The following is a 25,229-nucleotide window of genomic DNA, read 5'->3' on the forward strand; positions in this document are numbered from 1 at the left end:
CACCTCTGGATCTTTCCTTCCCTTTCTCCCCCTATGGGAGTATGGTTTGTGCCTACGTCCGGAGACGGACGCTTGTAAATGTACCGCACTCTTCGCCTTCCTTGCTTGTATGTCTTCATCTTTCTTCGTCCTTCTCTTTTCCTTACCTCTTCTCTTTACCCTTTTCTCCGCTGCGGCGTTTCAGACCTCTCTTCTTTCCTTTCCCTGTCTCTTTCTTCCTCCCTGTGCGTGTCTGAAGGCCGACCCACGCACTTCCATACGTAGCCGGTGACGGGGTAACGCGTAATTCCCCGCCCCGGGTAGACAGGTAGGACACGTACGTACCCCCTGGTAACGGCCAGGCCCAGGGAGGGGTGATTACCCGAGCTGATACCTTCCGAAGGTGCCGATTGGTCCCTCCGTCTGTTTGTCGGGAGGTGTGACCTGAGGTGTGAACAATCACCTAAGGCGGGTGTGCCCTCGGTGAGGGCCCCCACAAGGAAGGAGCGCGCCATCGGAGACGCCGGTAATCATGAGGGATTCTTCCGCAATGGTTTCCTCACCTTCCACTATGTCTGCTCATAAACGTAAGTTCACTGAGTCTCAGCCACAGACGGTTCTTCCATCGTTGCCACAGTTCCTTGTTGTTTCTCGGTCTGACGAAGGTCACGACTTTTCCACGGTCAACCCTTTCATTATTCAGAAAGGTGTCGACGCAATTGCGGGTCCTGTAAAGTCTTGTTCCAGATTACGGAATGGCACCCTGTTGTTGGAAACACACAGTGCCCTCCAGGCTCAAAAATTGCTGCGTACTTCTCTGCTCCACACCTTCCCTGTCCGGGTGGAACCGCACCGTACCTTAAATTCCTCGCGTGGAGTCGTTTATACACGCTCCCTCGATGGATTGTCTGACGAAGAAATTCAGCACTACCTGTCTGACCAGGGCGTCACAGCTGTTCATCGGGTTATGAAAAGGGTTGACTCGAACATCATTCCAACCGCACTGTCTTCTTGACATTTTACAAAGTTCAACTCCCATCAAAAATCAAAGCAGGCTATGAGATAATTTCCGTTCGCCCTTACGTCCCAAACCCTACGCGTTGCTATCGATGTCAGTGGTTCAATCACACCAGCCAGTCCTGTTCCAGTCCGGCCAAATGTGTTACGTGTGGCAAGGATGCCCATGAGGGTGCTTGTCCACCTCCATCCCCTCGCTGCATCAACTGTATGGGTGACCACGCTGCTTCCTCTCGAGATTGCCCCGTTTTTAAGGACGAAAAACTCCTCCAGGAAATAAGAGTGAAGGAAAAGGTGTCGACCTTTGCTGCTCGAAAGTTACTCGCCAGTCGACAGCCCACTGTGCCTCAGAAAGGAAAATACAGCACTGTCCTTGCTTCTCCTCGGCCAACAAAGGAGGCGGCCACGCAGACTTGCGACCTCACCTTTAGTTCCACGGTCGTCAGATCGGCCAGCGCAAAGATCGCCCGTTCAACCTCACCACTTTTGCCTGCCCACGCAATGGCTCACCCTTCGTCGGGTTCTGCTAAATCTCGAGCCCAAAAGTCAGACGCCAAGTCTTCGAAAAAAGAGCATTCTCGTGAAGAATTTTTACGTACCGCAACTTCACAACCATCGGTTCCTCCTTCATCTAAACATCATACTTCCAAGAAGGCTACGAAGAAACACAGTTCCTCCCCTTCTCTGCCAAGGCGTGTCCCATCTACAGCACCACCTGGTGGAAATCGCCCTCGGCCGTCTTCTGTGTCGCCGAGGCGCACTGCTGGTGGCTGGTCAACTGGCCGATCGTTGGGGGCTGGAGCTGCTCCTGACCAACCTATGGATCAGGATCTTCTGCCTTCGACTGAATGCCATTCCATGCTGTCGGTCGCAAGCTCTGAGCAGTCGTTGAGTTGACAGCACCCTTGGTCACGTTCCTCCATTTTCTGTTCACCCTATGTCCATTATCCACTGGAATATCCGCGGCATTCGAGCCAATCGGGATGAATTGTCGATCCTCTTACGATCCTACTCGCCGGTCATCTTCTGTCTTCAGGAAACAAAGCTGCGTCCCCATGACCGCTTTGTTCTCCCTCATTTTCAGTCCGTCCGATATGACCTCCCCTCTGTTGAAGGCACTCCAGCCCATGGAGGACTCATGATTCTACTCCATGATACTCTCCATTATCACCAAATCCCCTTAAACAGTTCCTTCCAAGCTGTCGCCGTCTGTCTTTCCCTTTCTGGATACACGTTCTCTCTTTGTACGGTATACATTCCATCGTCCACACCAATGGCACGAGCTGATCTCCTTCATCTTCTTGGTCAGCTTCCACCCCCCTATTTGCTGGTTGGGGACTTCAATGCCCACCACCCGCTTTGGGGATCTCCACATCCTTGTCCACGTGGCTCACTATTGCTAGACGTCTTCCACCAAGCGGATCTAGTCTGCCTCAACACTGGGGTCCCCACATTTTTGTCTGCCTCCACGACAAATTTATCTCATTTGGACCTTGCGGTCGGTACTGTTCCGCTAGCTCGGCGCTTTGAATGGTTCGCCCTTGATGATACACACTCGAGTGACCACTTTCCATGTGTTCTTAGACTGCAGGCTCAACTGCCATATATGCGCTCGCGACGCTGGAAGTTTGCCCAAGCCGATTGGACACTTTTTTCGTCTCTAGCGACATTCGATGACCGTCGCTTTCCCAGCGTCGATGATGAGGTCACACATATTACCGACGTTATTCTCACAGCTGCGGAACGTTCAATACCACGCACCTCCGAATTGCCCCGGCGCCCCCCAGTTCCTTGGTGGAACGAGGCATGCCGTGACGCAATACGTGAGCGGCGACGTGCTCTTTGCATTTTCCGTCACCATCCAACTTTGGCAAACTGTATCCGATATAAGCAGCTCCGTGCGCGATGCCGTCGCGTCATCCGCGATGGCAAGAAGGCAAGCTGGAAATTCTTTATTAGCTCATTTAACACCTTCACTCCCTCCTCGGAAGTTTGGAGTCGGCTTAGACGGTTCTCAGGCACGCCTAGTTTCTCTCCGGTCTCTGGGCTCACTGTCGCGCATGGTACCTTAGTGGACCCCATCGCAATTTCTAACTCATTGGGTCAGCACTTTGCTGAGATTTCGAGCTCTTCAAATTACCCGCCAGCGTTTCTCCCGAAGAAACGTGCAGCGGAAGTGCAACATCTTGCTTTCTCCTCTCAAAATCGCGAAAGCTACAATACTGTTTTCTCCATGCGGGAACTCCAACATGCCCTCTCTTCTTCTCGCTCCTCCGCCCCAGGACCGGATGGTATCCATGTCCAAATGTTGTTGCATTTATCAACCCATAGCCTGCGTTATCTCCTTCGCCTTTACAATCGAATTTGGACCGACAGTACCTTTCCCAGGCGATGGCGGGAAGCTATTGTCGTTCCCGTTCCGAAACCTGGAAAGGACAAACATCTCCCCTCTAGCTATCGCCCCATTTCTCTCACGAGTAGTGTCTGTAAGGTTCTGGAGCGTATGGTGAATTACCGTTTAGCTTGGTGGCTGGAATCCCGCAGTCTTTTAACACCAGCCCAATGCGGATTCCGAAAGCATCGTTCTGCCGTTGACCATCTTGTTGCTCTCTCCACTTATATCATGAACAATTTTCTCCGGAAACGCCAAACGGTAGCAATATTTTTTGATCTGGAGAGAGCATACGATACCTGTTGGAGGACAGGCATCCTCCGCACACTGTTCTCTTGGGGCTTTCGAGGCCGGCTGCCCCTTTTTCTTCGCGAATTTATGGCAGAGCGCACATTTAGGGTGCGGGTGAACACTACTCTCTCCCGTACTTTCTCCCAAGAAAACGGGGTACCCCAGGGCTCCGTGTTGAGTGTTGTACTGTTTGCCGTCGCCATTAATCCAATTATGGATTGTCTCCTTCCTGATGTCTCGGGCTCCCTCTTTGTGGACGATTTTGCGATCTACTACAGCTCTCAACGGACCAGCCTGCTTGAAAGACGTCTTCAAGGATGTCTCGATCACCTCCACTCGTGGAGCATCGAAACCGGCTTCCGTTTCTCACCCAGTAAGACCGTTTGTGTTAATTTTTGGCGACGTAAGGAGTTTCTTCCGCCCTCCTTACATCTAGGTCCTGTCAACCTTCCGTTTTCCGACGTCGCTAAATTCTTGGGTCTTATGTTTGACAGAAAACTGTGCTGGTCCTCCCACGTTTCCTATCTTTCGGCTCGCTGTCTGCGTTCCCTTAACACCCTCCGTGTCCTGAATGGTACCTCCTGGGGAGCAGACCGAGTGGTCCTTCTCCGCCTCTATCGCGCCTTAGTGCGCTCGAAATTGGATTATAGAAGCATAGTCTACTCCTCTGCTCGGCCGTCTATTCTTCGGCGTCTCGACTCTATCCACCACCGTGGATTACGTTTAGTGTCTGGAGCTTTTTACACCAGCCCTGTGGAAAGCCTTTATGCTGAGACTGCTGAAATGGTTCAAATGGCTCTGAGCACTATGGGACTCAACTGCTGAGGTCATTAGTCCCCTAGAACTTAGAACTAGTTAAACCTAACTAACCTAAGGACATCACAAACATCCATGCCCAAGGCAGGATTCGAACCTGCGACCGTAGCGGTCTTGCGGTTCCAGACTGCAGCGCCTTTAACCGCACGGCCACTTCGGCCGGCGAGACTGCTGAACCTCTGCTGTCCAATCGGCGGGCAGTCCTTCTGAGTCGTTATGCTAGCCATCTGTCTTCCATGCCTGCTAATCCAGCCCATGACCTTTTTTTTTTCCGACACCTCCTTTGATGTCGGGTATGCAGGCCGCTCCTCCTCCCTACTACCCCCGGGAGTCCGCTCCCGTCAACTGCTCCATTCTCTTTCCTTCCGCTTTCCTAAAACCTTCTTGACAACTTGGGGTACAGCACCGCCTTGGCTCCGTCCCCGGATCGACTTGCTCAGAGACCTATGTCAATTTCCCAAGGATGGTACCCCTACACTTGTCTACCGTCAGGCATTTGCTGCTCTATGTGCACAAATGACAGAAGCCACATTTATTTACACCGACGGCTCGAAAACATCGTTAGGTGTAGGGAGTGCCTATATTGTTGGCGACACCCCAAATCACTTTCGGCTTCCCGACCAGTGTTCGGTTTATACTGCGGAGCTTTACGCTGTTCTCCAGGCTGTCCACTACATCCGCCGCCATCAGCGGATACAGTACGTAATCTGCTCAGATTCTCTCAGCTCTCTCCTAAGTCTCCAAGCTCTTTACCCTGTGCACCCTCTGGTCCACCGGATTCAGGACTGTCTGCGCTTGCTCCACCTGGGGGCGTCTCAGTGGCATTCCTCTGGCTCCCGGGACACGCTGGTATCTGTGGGAATGAGGCGGCCGATATAGCGGCCAAGGCTGCAGTCTCTCTTCCTCGGCCAGCTATTCAGTCTCTTCCGTTTACCGATCTACGGAGCGGTTTATGTCGCCAAGTTGCTCATTTATGGCATGCACATTGGTCAACACTTCCCGATAATAAATTGCGGGAAGTGAAAGCCCTTCCTTGCGCTTGGACCTCTTCCTCCCGAACGCGTCGTCGGGAGGAGGTAATTTTAGCTAGACTCCAGATAGGGCACTGTCTTTTTAGCCATCGACATCTTTTAAGCGGTGATCCTCCCCCACTCTGTCCCCACTGCTCTCAGCTGTGGACGGTCAGACACCTTTTAATTGAATGCCCCTATTTTAATCCGTTACGCTCCCGTCTACAGCTATCGCCTGATCTATCGTTGATTTTAGCAGATGACACACGCTCAGCTGACCGCGTTCTACAGTTTATTAGTGACAGTGAAATGACGTCAGTCATTTGGATTTTTTTTTTTGGGGACAACCAACCCCTTTCTATAGTGGATTTTTAAGCATTCCTTCTGCCTTTAGTTTCTCAAATTTTATGACTTTGTTCCCCTTGCTGCTGATTTTAAATTTCGTTTTTTTCCTGTTTCCTACGTCACGGGCTGGGCGCTAATGACCATAGAAGTTTTGCGCCCTAAAACCACAAAAAAAAAAAACCCCAACAGAAATGTACTCCATACTTGGCTTTTTAGACCTTCCCGTTTCTTTAATGTGTAAACATTGATTTCAATCTTACGTCTTACTACACTGGCTTCCTCGCGCTGCATGATTACAGAGAGAGACACACCACAAATGAGAAGCCCGTACTGGCTGCAGTGTCACGCGGATAATAACAAGTGTAAATGCGTTTGAAGTTATGTGCCACGTATTCGGTCACGGCTTCTATGCTCGGTCACAAGAACTAGTGCGGGTAGCCTATCCAGTTAGGGTGTGCTCGCCCCACCTCGTATTTTGTGCTCGCTTACTCGGTCATGCAGGACTCTAGTTGAAATCCTGGCAGAGAATGTAATTAAATTGCTCCAGTTCTGGATGGTACTGGTTCACTAGGGGAATGCTCCTCTGGGGCTGGATGGTCAGACTTTGTGAGTTGGTGGGTGACTGGATAGATAAGACATGGGAGATCTGTTTTGAACAAGGTTAGGGAGGTAATTACAGTCTGTAAAGGCCTTGGTGAGACCCTCAGTGTATTTTGAGAGGGGCTGCTCGTCACTGTAGATGCGACACCCATGGGTGGCTAGGCTGTATGGAATGGGTTGCAGCTGTTGAAGTTGAGGTATTGCTGGTCATTGGTAGGTTTCATATAGACATAGGCAAACACTGTGCTGCATTCTACATGAGCATTACAACCAACAAGCTGTCTGTCCACATGAATTGCGACCAACAAACGGCTGCCAAAAAACAACTGGACCACACTGTTGCTGAGCATGCTGCACAACATGTTGTTCTTCGTTTCAATGTAAAACATAACTATTCTTCGGTTAAACATTTATATTGGAGTTTGTGTACTCATCCTTTCTGACGATCTGTCGCTGCTGAAGTCCTAAGTTTTCAGTAACTGTAACATTTAACTTTGGAAAGATTAATTTTAAAATTAATCTTGTATTATGTTTTACAATATTTATTATACTTTCAAAACAAAATCAAAGCTTCATCACAAAGGCAAACAATACTTACAATACAAGAGCAGCAGCTAAATGCTGACTGCTCAAAAACCAAAACCAGACTGACTTCGTTATGCCAATATGGCTACTGGCATTGTTTAGAATAATTTTTTTGGTTAATTAACAATTAAAATTGACATATAAAAACTAAAATTGGATATAAAACGTATGTCTGCTCCAGAACAGGAAGGACACTATGATATTAGTACATGTCTGTTATTTTGTTCGAGAATAACTTCTCGAATACGTAATTACAATAATGCTTCTTTTTTTTTTTTATTAATTACTACAGGCTCCTTTCATGGAAAATGTTCCTTTCATTTACAGAGCTTCTACACTTTAAGGTAAATATAATGTAGTAATTATTTTTGTTGGTATAAATTTATTCAGGCATATATTACATATTACGACCTTTTTTATTTACATGAGTGATCCTGAATTAATTTGAAGAATGTATTTGTTAACACTTTCAACACTGCTTTCCTTACACCAGACACTTGGCTGTGAACTGGCTTATTTAATGGATGTTTGAAATTGGATTGCAAAGAACAGAAAAATGATAGGAATATGGTTCTTGCATTATTTAAAAAGAAAAAGTAAGAGCTTTACATGAATGTGAGTTTATTTTACAATATAAAATACAAATCATTGTTATAATTAAAAAGAGAAAACACAAAAATGTCGTGGAAAAAAAAGTTTTACATGATCTCTCTTGAGTAATGCCATTATACCGCATCTAAATTTAAAAAAAAATCACCAGAATGTATAACTGCAGGTACCTGTTAACTAGAGTATTTTAATAGTTCAGATGTAGTTAGCGTTTGTGTGAAAATCCTGGAAACACTGTGGGAGGCAAAGGCCAACGCCGCAGTCCTTGCACCACCATCTACTTTACTTCCGGATGCGCTTACCGGTCTCTTTCTTCCCCCTGTCTGAACATACTTTGCAATACCTAGTAGTATTCACCTTGTTTGCAGTGGGTGGGACCTTCTCTTGAAATTGCCTTGCAAATGTCCTCTCAGTTTGTGAGGATGAAGCGGCTTGTCGCTGAAAAATATTTCCGCCCTTCTCAGCCAATTTTTTCCCCACTTTGTGAATAAAGTCTACTAGGGGTACATTCTTCCTAGTCTTCTCTTTATACAAACAAATGGAAAAACAGCTTTTTCCACCACTTCAAAGTTTTTCGGGCAAACGGATAATAGCTGGAGAACTGCTGCTCTGTCAACCCCAGCTTTATTCTTATTGTAATCAATAATGTCTGGCTTTGGAATTTCTGCTATTCCACCTTTGGCCCTCACTTGGGTACTAGTGCTGGTAGACTTATGCTTTGTGGAAAGACAAAAAACATCTCGTTTTGACTTCCACTTCACTGCCAAGAGATGGTGTTTCCTTTGAAAAACTACCTGACAACCTTTCCTGTTTTTCATTACAGTTTCCACTCCAAGAGTTTTATTTTCCCACAACGTGTTCAAAAGAGATGGACTGGTGTAGTACCTATCCATACAAATGCAATGTCCTTTGCCAAAGTACTGTGAACACAACCTTTTTACAAGGCCCTGGATACTATTGTCAACATTCACTGCAGAACCTGTATATACATCATGGTTCAGCATATAACCAGTTGATGAATCGCAGAGAGCATACAATTTTATCCCATATTTATTGGGTTTGTTTTTCATGTATACTCTGAAGCCTGTTCTACCAAGAAAGGGACACATTGCCTCATCTATTGTCAGAGTGATGAATGTATGAAAACTACTTTTGCTTTTATTCACAAAGAAATCGAAAACAGGTCTCACTTTGTGAAGTGGGTAATGAATTTCTTTGCCTCTGCTAATGAACGTAGCACTGTCATTCAAGGGTAACATCGACAATATAGCGCAAAATCGATCGTGACTCAACAATTTACTAGCAAATCCAGTCTGCAAAAATGGGTCTGTTGACCAATAATCACTGATTTTCGGCAATTTGACGACACACACATGCAAAATAACACTGAAAAACCAGTAAATCTCTTGCAATTTTACTGCAGACCACTTATTCCAAATAGTTTATTTTCAGGCTACCTTTGCATTTCATTGCTGTAATGATGTTACCAGCGTACCGATTCATTTCACTTTTGATGAGCCAAATAATGTCATCATCAAAGAAATAACTAAAATATTGAAGCTCCTCAGTGGCATCTGAAAAATGCGATGCTACGCCGACTACTTCCTGGAAATCCGGCAGTGCTGGCTGATCATCTAGTTTCGACCAGTCTTGCTCTTTGAGCTCAGTGAGGTGCACACACGGCCAGGTACCACAGATGGTGACTAATGGTCTGTACCACTGTCTGCATAGAAAAAAAATAATGCTAAGATTGGTACTAGGAGGTACTAAATTCAAGTGAAGTAACGAACACTACTCACAATACAAAATGCGGTAATGAACTCTTCACTTTATAAACAATTGAGACACATTCATACCTGAATCATCACTTGTACTTTCGCCTGGAGCGTACGAATACTCTTTGTCAGAATTGTCAATTTCAGATCCTGCATGACCATAAAGAATATCTAAGATCTCGGCCTCCGTCAGCTCGATGCGCGCCATTTTCACGATTGTAAACAACTGTGAATGAACTGCAGATAATTTCGTCTTTGCAGTACTCACAACCGCTCCCACGATGAGATAGCCGATAAATGCTGGCCTCTTGCGGAAGAAGAATGAACTACCTCCACATTAGTTGACGAAACTGCTTCGTAGACCCGCTAAACGCGCTATAAAAAGGCTCACCCGTACGGTATTCGGGCGCCGTCGCCAACGTCAGGGCGGCCTCTCACGTATGGCATACGGGCACCGTACTGTAAGTGTTAAGTGGGTCTTAATGGGTTAAGTTTCAAATGACTGCTTCACTGCCTGTGCCATCTGGATCCTTACCACCAACACCAGCTTTCTTGAATTGTGCAGATGGGAACTCTCCCTGCTTCCAATCACCCTCCTGACCTCAACCTTTGTTAGTCCTTGTCCTATCCGTTCAGCCTCTTCCCTATTCCCATTCCAGCACTACACAGCCCTCTATGCCACTAACACACCCAGTCTTTTTACTTCTTTCCTTTTCCGCTATCCCCTGCCCTCCGTTTAACCTCCCGACTGCACCTAGCTGCCCTGCCCTCTCTCCACCTTGTCCCTGCACACTCCCACAGCACCACTTTACCGTCTTCCACCCTTACTCTGCTATCCCTCCCCCAACCTGCCCCTGCCTCTTTCTTACCCCCACCTGGTTGCCTCTTTCATCATGGCTGCTGTTCATAGTCTGGCTTCAGCTACCAGAGACTGTGGTGTGTGTGTGTGTGTGTGTGTGTGTGTGTGTGTGTGTGTGTGTGTGTGTGTGTTGTGTAACAGTCTTTCTGTTGTGCCTGTCTGTGATTCAGCATCTACACTACATGGTGAGTAGCAACTATTCTTTTCATAATATTGTCAGTCCATCCTCGACTTTCCATTTTTTGATTTTGCCTGATGCTTTTCTTCCGTCCTCACCCAGCGCTGTTTCCCTTTGTTAGTATTTTTTAATGTCTTACTATGCTTGATGACCATCCTTCTTTCCTGTATTTCTCTTGTCATCTTACCAACCACACTGTACACTCTACTTATGAGCCACACTGTATCAGCTGTCTCGGCTGCGCACAAAACATGGCTACATGACCACACTGATTGTTGATGCTGCATCTTATGTCCCACATTATTCACACCGGTATCATTAATCCAACACATTCAAATCGATTACTCTACCCGCGTCACTCTCCTGTATTTTCGCGTGTTTCCAGTGCCACTCGATCTTGTATCTCACCCTACAAACCCCTCTCTAACCCCCAATCCTTATCTCTGTTCCAGTTTACACCTATTAATTTCACTTAATCAGGTCACATCTGCCATCCCCTTTCTTCACACTTATTCACCCACAGACCTGCTACCCACAGTAAAAAGATCTCTTTGTGGCTTCATGCCAATTTAATTTGATTTTTGTTTTTCAGTATTTATGTACTCCCTCAGATTTCATATTGCTTCCCCTTATTTCATCTGTTTCAACTTTGTGATTTTTCTTATATATTTGGGTGTTTTTTGCAAAATTTTCAGTCGTAATTCTGTTGTTTGCATATTTTTTTCTCGTTTTTGCCACCACCATGGATCCTTGCTCCTTCTATTTGCATCAGTACAGAAAAGTTTCTTATCCATAATAAGAACCCAATCCTACGTACTGTTCCTGTGTTGTTGCTTGGCTCCTGGAATCCGCCCAGATGGCCTTACCATCAAATTACCCATCTTCTGGCTGCCATCCTTCCTTCCACACAGACCTCCATCTGTTCAGATTTTGCCAATCCTTAGCCCTCACCAACATAGTCCTGCATAACCATATCAATCAAGCCCAAACCTCCTTTCAATACTTTCTCTCCATTCATAAAATTATCCTGCTATGTAATCCCGTAACACACATTGAAACTCTTACCCTACAGGAACAGAGCAACATGCACGCCACCTCAAAAAAACTCTCCACTCTACTCACATCCTACTCCCACCTTGGACTATCATTATCCACCAGCTCTAAAACAACCTCTAAACCTCCCACATGTCCCCTCATAGCTGACAAACCCTGTCTTGCAGACATACTACATTTAGCCTAGCCTCCAAAACTTCCTCCTACCACCACACAGAATCCAGAGCCTAGACAGGGCCGAAACGGTCATGAATCTTTCCTCAAAAAGCCTTAGCCCTGCAGAAATACTAGCCTTTTCCAAAGGCCTCACCTTTTACCCCCACTCCCAAATTCAGTCGCGCAGGACTTGTTAAAGACCTCTCCTACTCCTACCTTTAGAGGCTTCCTAAAGTCCATAAACACCACAACCCAGGATGCCCCATTGTGGCTGGTTACTGCGCCCCCACTGAGAAGATCTCTGTTACATGGTGAGTAGCAACTATCTTTCTCATAAAATTGTTTCTTTACCGATATGTTTGTGATGCAATATGGTGGTCGTTTGTTACACAGAACACATCTGAAATCTATTACACACTATTGGTTTAAGGCTGTTTAAGAATTTTGTTGGAATTCAGTTATCTTATTAAGAATATCACCTTTGAATGGAAAATTTCCATGTCCTCCATTATGTCCATTATTTTACTTTTTTTGGTTTTGCAAAATTTCAAGGTAGTCTTAGATTTTCAAATCATGGTCTGTGTAATTTTGTGTTGTTACTGGCTAATTATATTTCTCTCGAGTGTAGCAGTCTGTGTATTTGTAAATAGTTTTGACCCATATAATATTTGTTGTATTGGCTGAAACTGATTTTGTAAATACTGGATACACAAAATTCTGTATCGGGTGGTTTCATTTTGTGAATAAGCCACCTCCTTAGGTTGTTGATGGTGCTAAAGCTTTTTTGTTTTTTTACATCCATGTTTTCGAATAACAGAGTTAATTTGTTAGATATTATATGAAGATACAGCATTTTTAAATGTTTCACTGTGGGGTTGCTGTGAGTTGAAAGTAGTTTGTTGCTGTTTGTTCAGTTTTTTTATCTGTATCATTGTATTAGTGAGTGACTATCATACCAAATGTAAACTTACATAGCAATATACTTGTAGGTGAAACAGTTGTGGTAATAAGAAAGAACCCAATGAGAGAAGTCTGTGAGCAAACTGGAAATAATAAAGTTTATAGATATATTTAATTTAGTACTCTAATAGAATTATTTATTTCAACAATAAAATTTATAAGCAACACCTTAGGGCATGCTATGGGAAGCTCTCGTAGTGGCCTACTAGCTGAAATATTCATCATCCATATAGAGGACAAAATATTGAAACTGAAAATCAGTACCACAAGCAAAGTTCAATTCTATAAGAGGTTTTGGATGAGAACCTCATTCTATTCCATGGAACGGATTATGAAGTAACAACCCTTTTTAAAAAATTCAGTAGTCTGCATAGAGATATTCAATTCACTCCTGAATATGAAGAGACCACCACCGTACCTTTTCCGGATATGAAAATTTTGAAGATGTGAATTTTGGAAAAAACATAAAATGTTGTATCTCTGCAACAGTTCTAGATAGATTGGTGTTTTTTTTTATAATGATAATTGTTTTATGATTACAAAAAATCCTCCATTTAGACTTACCTGTCAAAGTTCTTTTACTATAGTGTTCTGAACATTTTTGTAATTTATGCGAAAAAAAACTCTAATATGCCAACCCACAATTTTTTTATTTTTTATTTTATTTTTTTTATCAGTACCATATAGTTCTACATTCCCTAAAAAGGGGAGCTTCCACTTTTAGGTTGAACAGGTTTTACAAACAACTGAAATTTTTGCCATACATAAAACCTGAGCACATTGTCACATAACAGGCTCATAAAAATCAAAACCTAGCCTTATTTAACATAATTTTAGTTTTGAATGATAAGGAAGAAACTTGGGTTTCAAGCATTTTAAATAGTTCCAAAATGTATGTGAAAGGTCCAAAAACTTTTAAAGGTTTCAATTTATACAACTTCTATGTGCTCTGTTTTGTACTGAAATTAGCCAGTCAATTAACTAAAAATGTGTTCCACTGCTTCAGTATCTTCCTTTGATATAGAGTGATGCCTTCCTGCTGAACCAATAGGAACTGGAGCACGTACAATCTTCAAAATATTGTGAACAGGAAGTGAGCACTGATGGCATTGCTGCTGTCCTTCAACTGGAAACCTATATCCAGCAGCTGGTCCATGTGGTAGCATAAAGTTCACTACAATTTCGTTTAACTCGTAACTAGTGTCCATAATCTCTGCAATCCACCAGTCACAGCCATACACACGCACCAGTAACATCCCCCGTCTCAGGTTGTGAATCTGAATATTATCTTGCTGTTTCTGAGGTGTTGGCCGAACAAACAAAATTTCTTCTTTCGTGCTCTTTAAAGTGCGTGCAGTGTGAGTTTGCCCATCACTTTGGGTCCAAAAATTTGTCTTCTGAATTCCTTTCACAGGAGTAGTTTGTATGGACCATTCTTCTGTATTCTGTTCTTTGAATTCTTCGATTTCCTCTTTGGACAAAAGAATGAGGGGTGTGGATGTGTAAGGTTTCACAACTTTCGTAAAATCCTTAGCATTCTGAATTGCAGCTGTATTTGGACTGGAAAGATTGTTTTATAGCATAGTGCTTCAGCAGGCCTCCTATACCATCACAAGACCCCTTCCCATGACAAATAGCACTGTATACACAGTCAGTTGGCACAAGCAACTTAATTCAAACGGCTGGTAATGATTTTTAAAATGACTAGGAGTACCATCAGAAATAATGGTCTTCTCGGCCCCTGTTTGCAGTTGAAGAATTTTGCACGTCGCTAGCAAAGCATGTGCTGAGTCATGCTCTGTGTCATAACTTTTAACTGCAACACTTATGGTCTTGTTTTGAAATTATGTCACTCCTGTAAAAATTGAAACCTGTTCATTACTCCAATGATACCCTTGTACTTCTTGTGGGAGAATTACAGACCACTTCTCAGCAAAATCACAGTAAAGCAGTAAACACAGTTCTTCAGCCTGTACACACCCTTTCATTTCTGCAGTGTGTTGTTGTTGCAATTCTTCAGATGCTGCTGTGTTACTCTTTCACTGACCATTTACCAAGTTCATCAATGAAATTGTCAAAGGCAACAGTTTTCTTAATTAGTTTATTTTCCTCCCATATTGCATATGTAATTTCTGCAGAGTTTGCAGAGTTATCTGCTACATCTTTCAGGCCAAGCATCTGTAAAGACAGTCCTCCATTTCCAGGGCAATCACCACCTTCTTGAAACAAACAAGTCTCTCACTTTGTCACAGACTACTAATGACTTCACACGCCCAACCAAGGTGTCATATGTCACGTGCTCCAATAAATTCTTCAAAGTTACCACACAAAGTTCAAAATTCGCGCAGTACACACATAAACAGACATTTCTAGGTGGGTGTGGAACTACCCACTTAGGTTGTAATGCATAAAATTTTGATCTTCCAATATGTGAAGTTGTATAGTTGCTCTTATAAATTGCAAAAGTTTCTTTAATACTGTGAGTTATGTACCTCTTCACTTTCTCAACTTTTTGACCTTCAACTGTTGCAGTTATAGTGTCTTTTTCGTTGGCACTCTGTTGAGAACAGTCCCATTTATCTTGCAGGTAAAATGACTGCACTATTTGAACTTGAGCTGCTTCTACAGGATGACGATAATAGGGATCTGGTCTTCCAAAGACTCATTTTACAGACCTCACATTTCTTGATTTGTCTACCATGTCTTTTGATACTGATGGAACGTGGTTCAAAGTTGTTTTCTTTGAAAATGTCTGTGGAATAATAGTTAAAACTTGCACCTTTTCACTGTAGGATGCACAATATTCAACAGCTGAATTGATATTTGTGAAAAATTCTTGGCAAGGGGTGCAAAAGTGCTTTGGTTCATTTTCCTCTGAAGATGGAATTCTTACTTCGAAGAGTGTGGTCAGTTTTGCTGTAGTGTATTCATCCACAGCTTCAGTAATTTCTCTGCACTTTCTTGATGCGTAGAGCTTATGACTCGGCTTCACTGACCATGGTTTCTTTATGGGACTAAAACACAGCTCTGTAGTTGACTGATTAAGGGAATTTAATTCTTCCTCTATTGATGCAAAATCTGAATCATCTGCACCATGGGAGGCTTCACGCTGTTGTTGTTGTTAGGTCAAAACATTTAGAACACACAAAGTCGTCACTGGAAACATATTATCTTTGAAACAGAGGCTTCAAATGAGAACACTTATTCCTGACCTGAACAAAGTTTTTTAAATGTCTTATACACCACTCTTTTTTTACTTCACTCTCCTGTGGCCCCTGTCAGAAGATGTTTCAAACAGTCCTTTTCACAAAACACACTGCAACTGTGCCAACTGTCAAATTCCTCACAAAAAAACGGAACTCACTGGATGGTCTCGGATTTCTTAGAAGCCTCTTCAGTAAACAAATTAGCACTGAACAACGAAAATACAGAAACCTGCAGTGAACAACCACGACAAAGAAACTGACAAGAAACTACAACAAAATGTGAGAAATAGCTGCAACAAAGAAAGTGATAAGAAATAACTGCAACAAAGGCAGTAGAAATAAACATTGTAACAAAGAACATAGTAAGAAACATTCAGTGAAGGCATACATTACCCTTGAAAGTTAACAAAAATTATTTTTTTAAATAAAACCTGTCCAACTTAAAAGTGGAAGCTCTACTTTACAGAGAATGTAGTACTACATGGTACTATTAACAGAAAAAAATCAACTTTTCTGGATTGGCATCTTTGAAAAAAAAAATTGTAAATTATAAAAAAATTCAAAAGGTGACAGTAAAATAACTTTGACAGATATGTCCAAACAGAAGATACCATTGTAATCATAAAGTAATTATCTTTCAAATAAAAAAAAAAAACTCTAACAAAATATCTAGAACTATTACAGAGATACATTTTTTAAAAAAGTTCCAAAATTAGCATCTTCAAAATGGTGTTCGCAGTGCCATCTTTGGAGGCCTGAATCTCAGTGCAGGAATTTTTTTGGAGAAAACAAAAAATACGTATTTCTTACTTACTCTTTAGTTTTAACATGTGCTAAATTCAATAACTGCAGAGACTATGAAGGTAACCCCCCCCCCCCCCCTGCCTGAAGTGATACACGGATTATGCCAATACATTAAACAAAGGATATGATTCTTCAGCCATTATACAATGTCACAGCGAATTAAGAAAAAAGAAGCTGAACACCACCAACAAACTAGTCGCAGCACCTCAGCTATTAAATATGTTAAAATGCCATATCTTCATATAATGTCTAGCAAATTAGCTATGTTATTAAAAAACACACATGTAAAAAAAAAGCTTTATCACCACCAACCACATAAGTAGGAGGGTTACTCATGTATAAAACCACTGATATAGCATCTGGCATTAGCAAAATTAACTGCAATGAATGTGACAAATAATATACAGTCAAGACAGCCAGAAATTTCAGAACTTGATTTAAGAAACGTATAGACTGCTACAGACTATACAGCTGTAACAAATGAACAGTAGCAACACGCATTGACACATGCAATCCTTTGAAAATCGAAGATAACATTGAAATTTTGCACAAAACTGAAAAAAGTTAAATGATGGATATTGTGGAAGATATGGACATTTTCATTTGTAATACAAAAAATTGATATTACTAATGATACCTCAAAGGCCACAAATTTCTTAGTCTTAAACCAGTACTAATACAGTGGAGTTAATATCTGCTAGTGTGAAACAAATTACTATCAGACTGACAGTATAATTATGTTGTGACTCGCCGATCATTCAAAGTGCCGCCGCGCAATTACGCGCGTCCTCTACGTGCGGCGCTGTCTGCCAGCCATGCAGCAGCTGCGCCACCTAAGCGGCCAGCCGAGCAGCGGCCGCTAGACTAGGACTCAGGGCTCATTCGAGTGCTAACGTGTTCGCATGTCTTACTTGTCAACGTACTCTGTGACTTGTGTGTTGTTGTGTCGTTCCGAAATATACGTGTTAAACTTGAAGTTCTAACAATTGGCGACGAGGATGGGATTTTTCCTTTTCACCGTTGACTCACAGGGTTCCATGGCTACTGTCGAGCAACTATTGCAAAATCTCCTTGAACAGCAAATGCTTCTAACAGCGGCGATTCGCGATTTCGTCACCGCGTCAAATGCAGGGCGTTTCTCGTCGTTGGCTATACCTCCTTTTCCTCCTTACGACGAGACGGCAGAAGACTGGTCTGATTATGAGAAACGTCTTCGACAGCACTTCTTGGCATTTCATGTCACGGACGAACAACCATGTAAGTCTCTGTTCCTTTCCTGGATTTCACCTCAAATGTATCGGTTGTTGTCGCAATTGGCTCCTTTGAAGGATCCTGCGTCTTTGTCCTTTGCTGAAATCTGCTCACTTCTGTCTGCCTCTCGTGTTGCCTTTTATCGTTGTCAAAAACAATCAAATCAATCCTGTCGCGCTTGGGCTGCTGAACTTCACGGCCTCAGTCGAAAGTGTCAATTTGTTACTGACGTTCACAAAGAATCCTATGCCGATTCCATGGTACGGGATGCTATTATCCGGTCGGTGCCCGACAAAGAAATTCGGCAACCTGCCCTTCAGTTGGCGAATCCGGCTCTAGATGAAGTTCTCTCCATTGCGCAGTCTTTTGAAATTTCTCGCACCGCTGGGGCGCAAATAGAGGCGTGGGGTGATGTTGGGGAAATACAACCTCTGTGCGCTGTTGACGACGCGTGCGGCGCGTCCCCGCCGGCCGACGTGGCCGCAGTGCACTCCCATGCGCAGCCTTGGCCTAGCCGTAAACAACCCGCTAAGAAACTGCAGCAAAACCCCCGGCAACTTTCTTCATGTCTGCAGTGTTTTACGAAACATTCACACGAGGATTGTCCCCAACGTCGGGCTGTGTGTCACAACTGCAAAAAGATATGTCATGTGTCTTCCATTTGCAAATCCGACCTCATACATGACGTTCATGAACATGACGCTGATTCTGTGTTGTCTGTCAATTGCACTTCTTACCTTTCAGGGAAGTTATTCCTCACTGTCCAAATCCTTGGTCGAGATGTTCGCATGCAAGTGGATACCGGTTCTGCTGCCACTATAATTAATTCTCAGACGTATCTTCAGCTGGGTTCTCCACTCCTGTCCCCTGTCACTCAGCAATTACAGACGTAAAATAAACAGAAGATTTCTCTCTTGGGACAGTTTAATGCTGAGGTATCTTACAAATCCGTCGTTCGCACTGTTCCCATATTTGTGGTCGACCAGAGCAACACAGAAAATCTTTTTGGTTTCGATGCCTTTCGCGTTTTTGGGTTCTCCATAGATGACTCTGTCAATATTGTCTCTGATGCTATTCCTTATGCTCAACTGGATTCCTTGTCGACGACATTTTCGTCCCTTTTTTTCTCCTGGGATAGGCCGTGCAAACGACTTTGAAGCTCATATCATGCTCAAACCCACTGCTCGGCCTAAGTTTTTTCGGGCTCGGCTCATTCCTGTGGCCCTTCATGATCGGGTAAAACAGGAGTTGGATCGTCTCACTGCTTCAGGGGTATTGCTTCCTGTCACTTCCAGTGAGTGGTCCTCTCCTGTCGTTGTAGTTGCTAAGCCAAATGGTGATATTCGTCTCTGTGGCGATTTCAAAGCCACTGTAAATGCTCAATGCCTCATCGACACTTACCCTATGCCCCGTCCTGAAGAACTGTTCACTAAACTTGCTGGAGGCCAGTATTTTCCTAAAATTGACCTGTCAGAAGCTTATCAACTTCCTCTCGACGCTGCTTCCCGGCAGTTTCTGGTCCTTAACACGCCTTTCGGTCTCTATCAATACCAACGCTTGCCATTCGGGGTTGCTAGCGCCCATGCTCTCTTTCAGCGATTCTTGGAACAATTATTGCTCCCTGTCCCTGGGTGTATCAATTACATGGACGACATTGTTGTCACTGGCTCCACCACTGAAGATCATCTTCAAAATCTCCGCGCACTTTTTCATGTCTTACAGACTGCTGGTCTTAAGTGCAATCTTCAGAAATCACAATTTTTTCATGAATCTATCACGTACTTGGGGTTTCAACTCTCTCGGGATGGTACTCGTCCGCTTCAACAAACTGTCGCTGCGATCGATGCCCTTCCTCGCCCTACATCTGTTAAGGAACTGCAGGCCTTCTTGGGGAAAATAGCATACTATCACAAGTTTTTACCGTCTGCGGCTACGGTGGCTCAGCCGCTGCATCGCCTGTTGCATAAAAACGTGCCTTTTCACTGGTCCGCGTCATGTGAAGCGCCTTTCCAGAAGTTGAAGACTATGCTGAAACAGGCCCCGTGCCTGGCTACTTATCGACCTGGCCAACATTCTGTTCTTGCCACAGACGCCTCTCAATACGGGGTCGGTGCAGTCCTTGCGCACCGTTTTTCTGACGGTTCGGAACAACCCATTGCTTATGCCTCCAAAACGCTCACGGATGCCCAACAAAAGTATTTTCAAATTGAGAAAGAAGCTTTGGCCATCATTTATGCTCTTCATAAGTTTGGTGTTTTTCTCTATGGCTCAAAATTTCATCTTGTTATGGATCACAAACTACTTGTTTCCTTGTTTCATCCATCAACGTCACTTCCCGACAAGGCTGCACACCGCCTCCAGCGTTGGGCTCTTTACTTGTCCCGTTTCAATTATGAGATTCATTTCTGGCCAACGGCTCAACATGCGAATGCTGATGCTCTGTCTTGCCTTCCCATGGGTCCTGATCAGGCATTCGATAGGGACGAACTTTTGTGTTTCCACCTGGATGTTGCCGAGCAGCGGGTTGTGGACGGGTTCCCCCCATCACTGGGGACAGGCTGGCGGCTGCTATGGGTTCTGACCCTACCCTCTCCCGGGTTTTACGCTGTATTCAGAAGGGTTGGCCAGATCGCCTGTCCGCTAAGACTTCTGATCCGTTGCGGAACTACTGCACTTTGCACTACCGCCTCACGGCTAGGGATGGTGTTATCCTCCTCTCCACTGACAATGCTTCGCTGCGTGTTGTGGTACCTGCGTCTTTGCGTGCTTTGGTCTTGCGCCTCCTTCACCAAGGGCACTGGGGTGTGTCTCGCACAAAATCTCTGGCGCGCCGTCATGTGTACTGGCCTGGCATCGACTCTGAAATAGCACACATGGTCGCTGCCTGCGGCCCTTGTGCGTCACAGGCTGCTGCCCCGAAGTCATCTTTGTCACCGTGGCCTTCTCCTGAGAAGCCCTGGGAGCGCATTCATGCTGACTTTGCGGGACCCTTTTTAGGTACTTATTGGCTCCTCGTAATTGACGCCTACTCTAACTTTCCTTTCATTGTCCGTTGCACGTCACCTACCACCGCGGCAACCACCAGTGCTCTCGCCCGCGTTTTTTCTTTGGAAGGCCTCCCCTCTACTCTTGTTACTGATAATGGTCTGCAATTTGCCTCTTCCGGCTTTGTGGATTTTTGTGCTCGTCACAGCGTTACGCATGTCACGGCCCGCCGTTCCATCCACAATCCAACGGTGAGGCTGAACGACTGGTCCGCACATTTAAGGCTCAGATGCGGAAACTTCTGACTTCTTCTGCTGCTGATGATGCGCTTCTCCAGTTTCTGGCGTCTTACCGTTTCATCCCCATGGGCGACCACAGCCCGGCTGAGCTCTTACATGGCCGATAGCCCCGCACTCTACTTCATCTTCTGCGGCCTCCCACCTCACGGCCGCAGGTGCCTTCACTTGGCCGGTTCACCGCCAACGACCTCGTCTGGGTACGGGGATATGGCAGGTGGCCAAAATGGAGCCTGGGCCGCATCTTAAGACACCGTGGCAGACGCCTGTATGAAATCCAGACGGACACGGGTGTTGCAGTGCGTCATTCGGACCAGCTTCGGCCTCGGGTGCCAGCAACGCCTGTTCCGAATGCCGCCACACCACCTTTGGCTCTACCTGACGCTCGGGATCTTGGCATCTCTCAATACTCACAACGCAGCCCTCTCACCGTCATCGCGATGCCAGCACCAGAACAGACGCCACCAGGAGACGTGCCCATGCAGGAACCAGAGGACCATCCTCTGTCAGAGCAAATCTACTCGCCTCCTCCTCCAACGGACGCCGACACATCGCCCATGTCTCCTGTCATATCAACTGGACTTGCCGCAACGGGCAGATTGGTGCATGGGGCCCCAGCAGATTCGTCCCCTACGTCTCCTGTCATCTCGACCCGTTATCATCGGGGGCACTTCCGTCCGTACGGGAAGCCTCCTCCTCGAGACTTTACGGCGAGTCAAACAACGCCTATGGACGTTAGCCATCTCCAGGACACCTCCATCAAGACCAGTGCAACAATTTCAAAGGGGGGAAAAGTGTTGTGACTCGCCGATCATTCAAAGTGCCGCCGCGCAATTACGCGCGTCCTCTACGTGCGGCGCTGTCTGCCAGCCATGCAGCAGCTGCGCCACCTAAGCGGCCAGCCGAGCAGCGGCCACTAGACTGGGACTCAGGGCTCATTCGAATGCTAACGTGTTCGCATGTCTTACTTGTCAACTTACTCTGTGACTTATATGTGTTGTTGTGTCGTTCCGAAATATATGTGTTAAACTTGAAGTTCTAACAAATTAATATTGCTGGAAAGAAATGATAGTCAGTATTTATCCACAGGCTGCAAGACTGCTGTATTATATTTAAGATGTATTGTTTACTTATATTGAGAAATGTTTATGCAGTGAAAGTATGTAAAAACAGTGTTGGATTAAGCAGTGCAGTAGTGTCATGTTGAACAGCAGCTGAGTGCCAGTGTAACAGTGAAGCAGATGAAGCTCTGGGACATCAGAATAGTGTGTGAACAACTGACATATAAAAAAGTGTATCACAAGATTATCACACCATAATAACTGACGAAAAACTATCTGCATCCCACACAGGCTGTAGTATCAATTGCTTCTAAGAGGCACAGCTCTATGCCAGCAGCAGACAACACTGGGTTTGGATTTCTGGTTATCCACTACCCCCCCCCCCCCCCCCCCTCCCTCTCATCCCCAGCCACAAATGCCCCAGTAACCACTCCAAAAGCAGAATAGTGAACAAAACCTGTTGTAGGTTAATTTAGACTAAGACATTTTATCATTAACTAACATCTGTATGTGTAAATGCCTGATGAGCAAACTTTGCTTGAAACCTGTTGCAATGTGTTAAGTTAAACATAAAGTAAATAAATGTCACTGGGAGCAGAAAATGCAAATTATTTTTCCACATAGCCATGGTTCCTAAACTTTGCCAACGTGGACACAACAAATAATAGTCTTCACTGCACCAGAGTGTAGCATTACCGTAAGAATAATATATGGTGCTCCCTCACCATATTGTAGACAAATCTACACAGAGTTGTTTATCATAACTTCAGAGTACATATTTTCTCTCATGAAATTTGTTATAGATAACCCATTACATATCAGAAGGATTAATGACATCCACAGTTTCAGTACTATGAAAAAAAAAAAGAAAAACTTAAATTACTTTTCCTTTAAATTTACTTTATTTCCGAAAATGATGATTAATGCTGGAACCAAATTCTTCGGTCTAGTGATATTGAATAACAAATCAAGTAACATAGCTAAATTAGAAACTGAGCTGAAAAAGTTAATTCTGGGGAACATCTTCCATTCCACAGGGATTTTATTTGGAAACTTGAAGCTTATATTGTCATTAAATTAAATTTTATTTTTTGTGGACTCATCCGTAAATGGTTGCAGTACAACCATATTTAAATCCCAGTTAAGTTAACATTCCATAAACTTACTCATTCCACAACGTTGTAGCATATCGTGCTAAGTGAGCAACCAACCATTACTGGCTGCACTTAACTCGCATTTCTGTTTATAATTACAATTGCCTGGTTTTTTTTATGCAGAGTGCATAAAATGATAAAAATTTGCTTTTACTACAGTAGGCATTTCATAATTATTGTGCTTTTAAATATGAAAATAATTTATTTTGTAATTTCTTCTTAGATAAATCAGGAGCAAGAAAATGAAGAACTGCTGAGTCCTTCCAAAAGAGATAAACAACGCATCATGTCAGAAAACCTTCATGGAGCAGATATTAACAAGACAAGAGTGCTTTGCTATCAGAATAAAGCACCAAATGCTCCAGAGGTAACAAAAATTTTAAAATATTATTTGTAGAGCAAAATTGTTACCCAGTGATAGTATTCTAGAAGTTATGAAGCTCTTATATTTCATTTTAGGGTCATCAAAACTCCTTAAAGGTTGTCTACAGTCATTCAAAAACTCCAGGCTCTGTAAAGAGCACAACCCGCTACATTCCGATGACACCAGATCGTATACTTGATGCACCTGACATTATGGATGATTACTGTGAGTAACAATGAGTATTAGTGGAACAAAGTAAGATACTTATCCACCTTGGGGCTTAAATTGTGTTTATATGTAACAATATTTTTGTCCAAAACTAGTGATGTGATTAATAGGTGTGACAAATGTTGATATTCCTAGCTGGAGTTTCCATTGTTCAAAAACTTAAGATAGTCGTTTTGCAGTGTTGTTCATACGTAATTTGTTTTACAGATCTTAATCTGATTGACTGGGGTGCACATAACATTTTGGCTGTTGCCTTGGGCAGTGGTGTGTACCTGTGGAATGCTCACACTGGAGAAATAGAGCAGCTTCTTGTTCTGGAAGGAAGTGATTATGTATGTTCACTTTCATGGATTCAGGAAGGGGAGGTTTTGGCAGTAGCAACAAGTAAAGGAATAACAGGAGTAAGACATATTTAATAGTTCTTTCTGATGGACATTAGTGATAACATTAGTTGACATTGTGATGTATTAGATCTTCAATATATTTCCCTAAAAAAAACATGTAGTTGTTCCCTTCCTTAGAACAGGTAGAGCACAGACAATATTATTGCTGTTACCCAGTTGCTGAAATGCCAGTCATACTCTTGACAGAAAAATAATGCATTGGTGCAGGCCATTACAGACAAAAAATTAATAAAATATTATAGTTGGGCAGTTGAATATGTGTTAAACAATAATTAGCCTCATAAGATACCACATCTTATTTGACAGGCTTGTTAAAATTAGCCACCAGATATTACCACATCAATGTTACACTGCAGTGTTTGTGATACACTGGGTACAATTAAGTTAAAGGAGAACTGCCTTTGTATTCTGTAACAACATTTTTACATCCTTTGAGCACACATACCAAGGGTATGTTGTGTTTAATTGCAGTCTACTGAACGAAAGCATGTTAAACAGTTAGGTTAAGAGAATAACATATGGAGAATAAGAGACAATGAAGTCTCATTATAATCCAGTAGGTTAGTAAAACAACAGATTGTTGCCAACATTCCAATATGATACTCCAGTCTGGTTTCTCTTAAGACCTTTCTTATTAACCAGAATTATTGTGGGGTGTTTACTTTCCTGTCTGTAACAGGTTCCATCTGTTTTTACACACATTAAATCTCCAACAAAGTCAGTGTTAAAACATTAAATTATAATAAACAACGTGTAATCAGTCATTTCACGCAGGTTACAGTGAAGTACGTGAACACCTGCATTGTGCAGCATTTCTAAAACATATCACTACTTCGGCTTTCTCAAAATGA

At 43.7% G+C, this 25,229-nt stretch overlaps 1 protein-coding gene across 8 annotated transcripts in view; it reads left to right on the top strand.

Moving 5' to 3' along the window:
* Nucleotides 1–25,229, top strand: part of LOC124777589 (cell division cycle protein 20 homolog) — a 93,161-nt gene that overhangs the window by 38,412 nt on the left and 29,520 nt on the right. For all 8 annotated transcript variants that reach the window (XM_047253051.1, XM_047253045.1, XM_047253046.1 and 5 more), the window contains exons 5-7: nt 23,606–23,749; nt 23,842–23,971; nt 24,182–24,375. In XM_047253051.1, coding sequence (XP_047109007.1) covers nt 23,606–23,749; nt 23,842–23,971; nt 24,182–24,375 — 468 coding nt within the window. The remainder of the gene's footprint in view (nt 1–23,605; nt 23,750–23,841; nt 23,972–24,181; nt 24,376–25,229) is intronic.

This window comes from Schistocerca piceifrons, chromosome 2 (assembly GCF_021461385.2).
Source record: "Schistocerca piceifrons isolate TAMUIC-IGC-003096 chromosome 2, iqSchPice1.1, whole genome shotgun sequence".
Lineage (NCBI taxonomy): Eukaryota > Metazoa > Arthropoda > Insecta > Orthoptera > Acrididae > Schistocerca > Schistocerca piceifrons.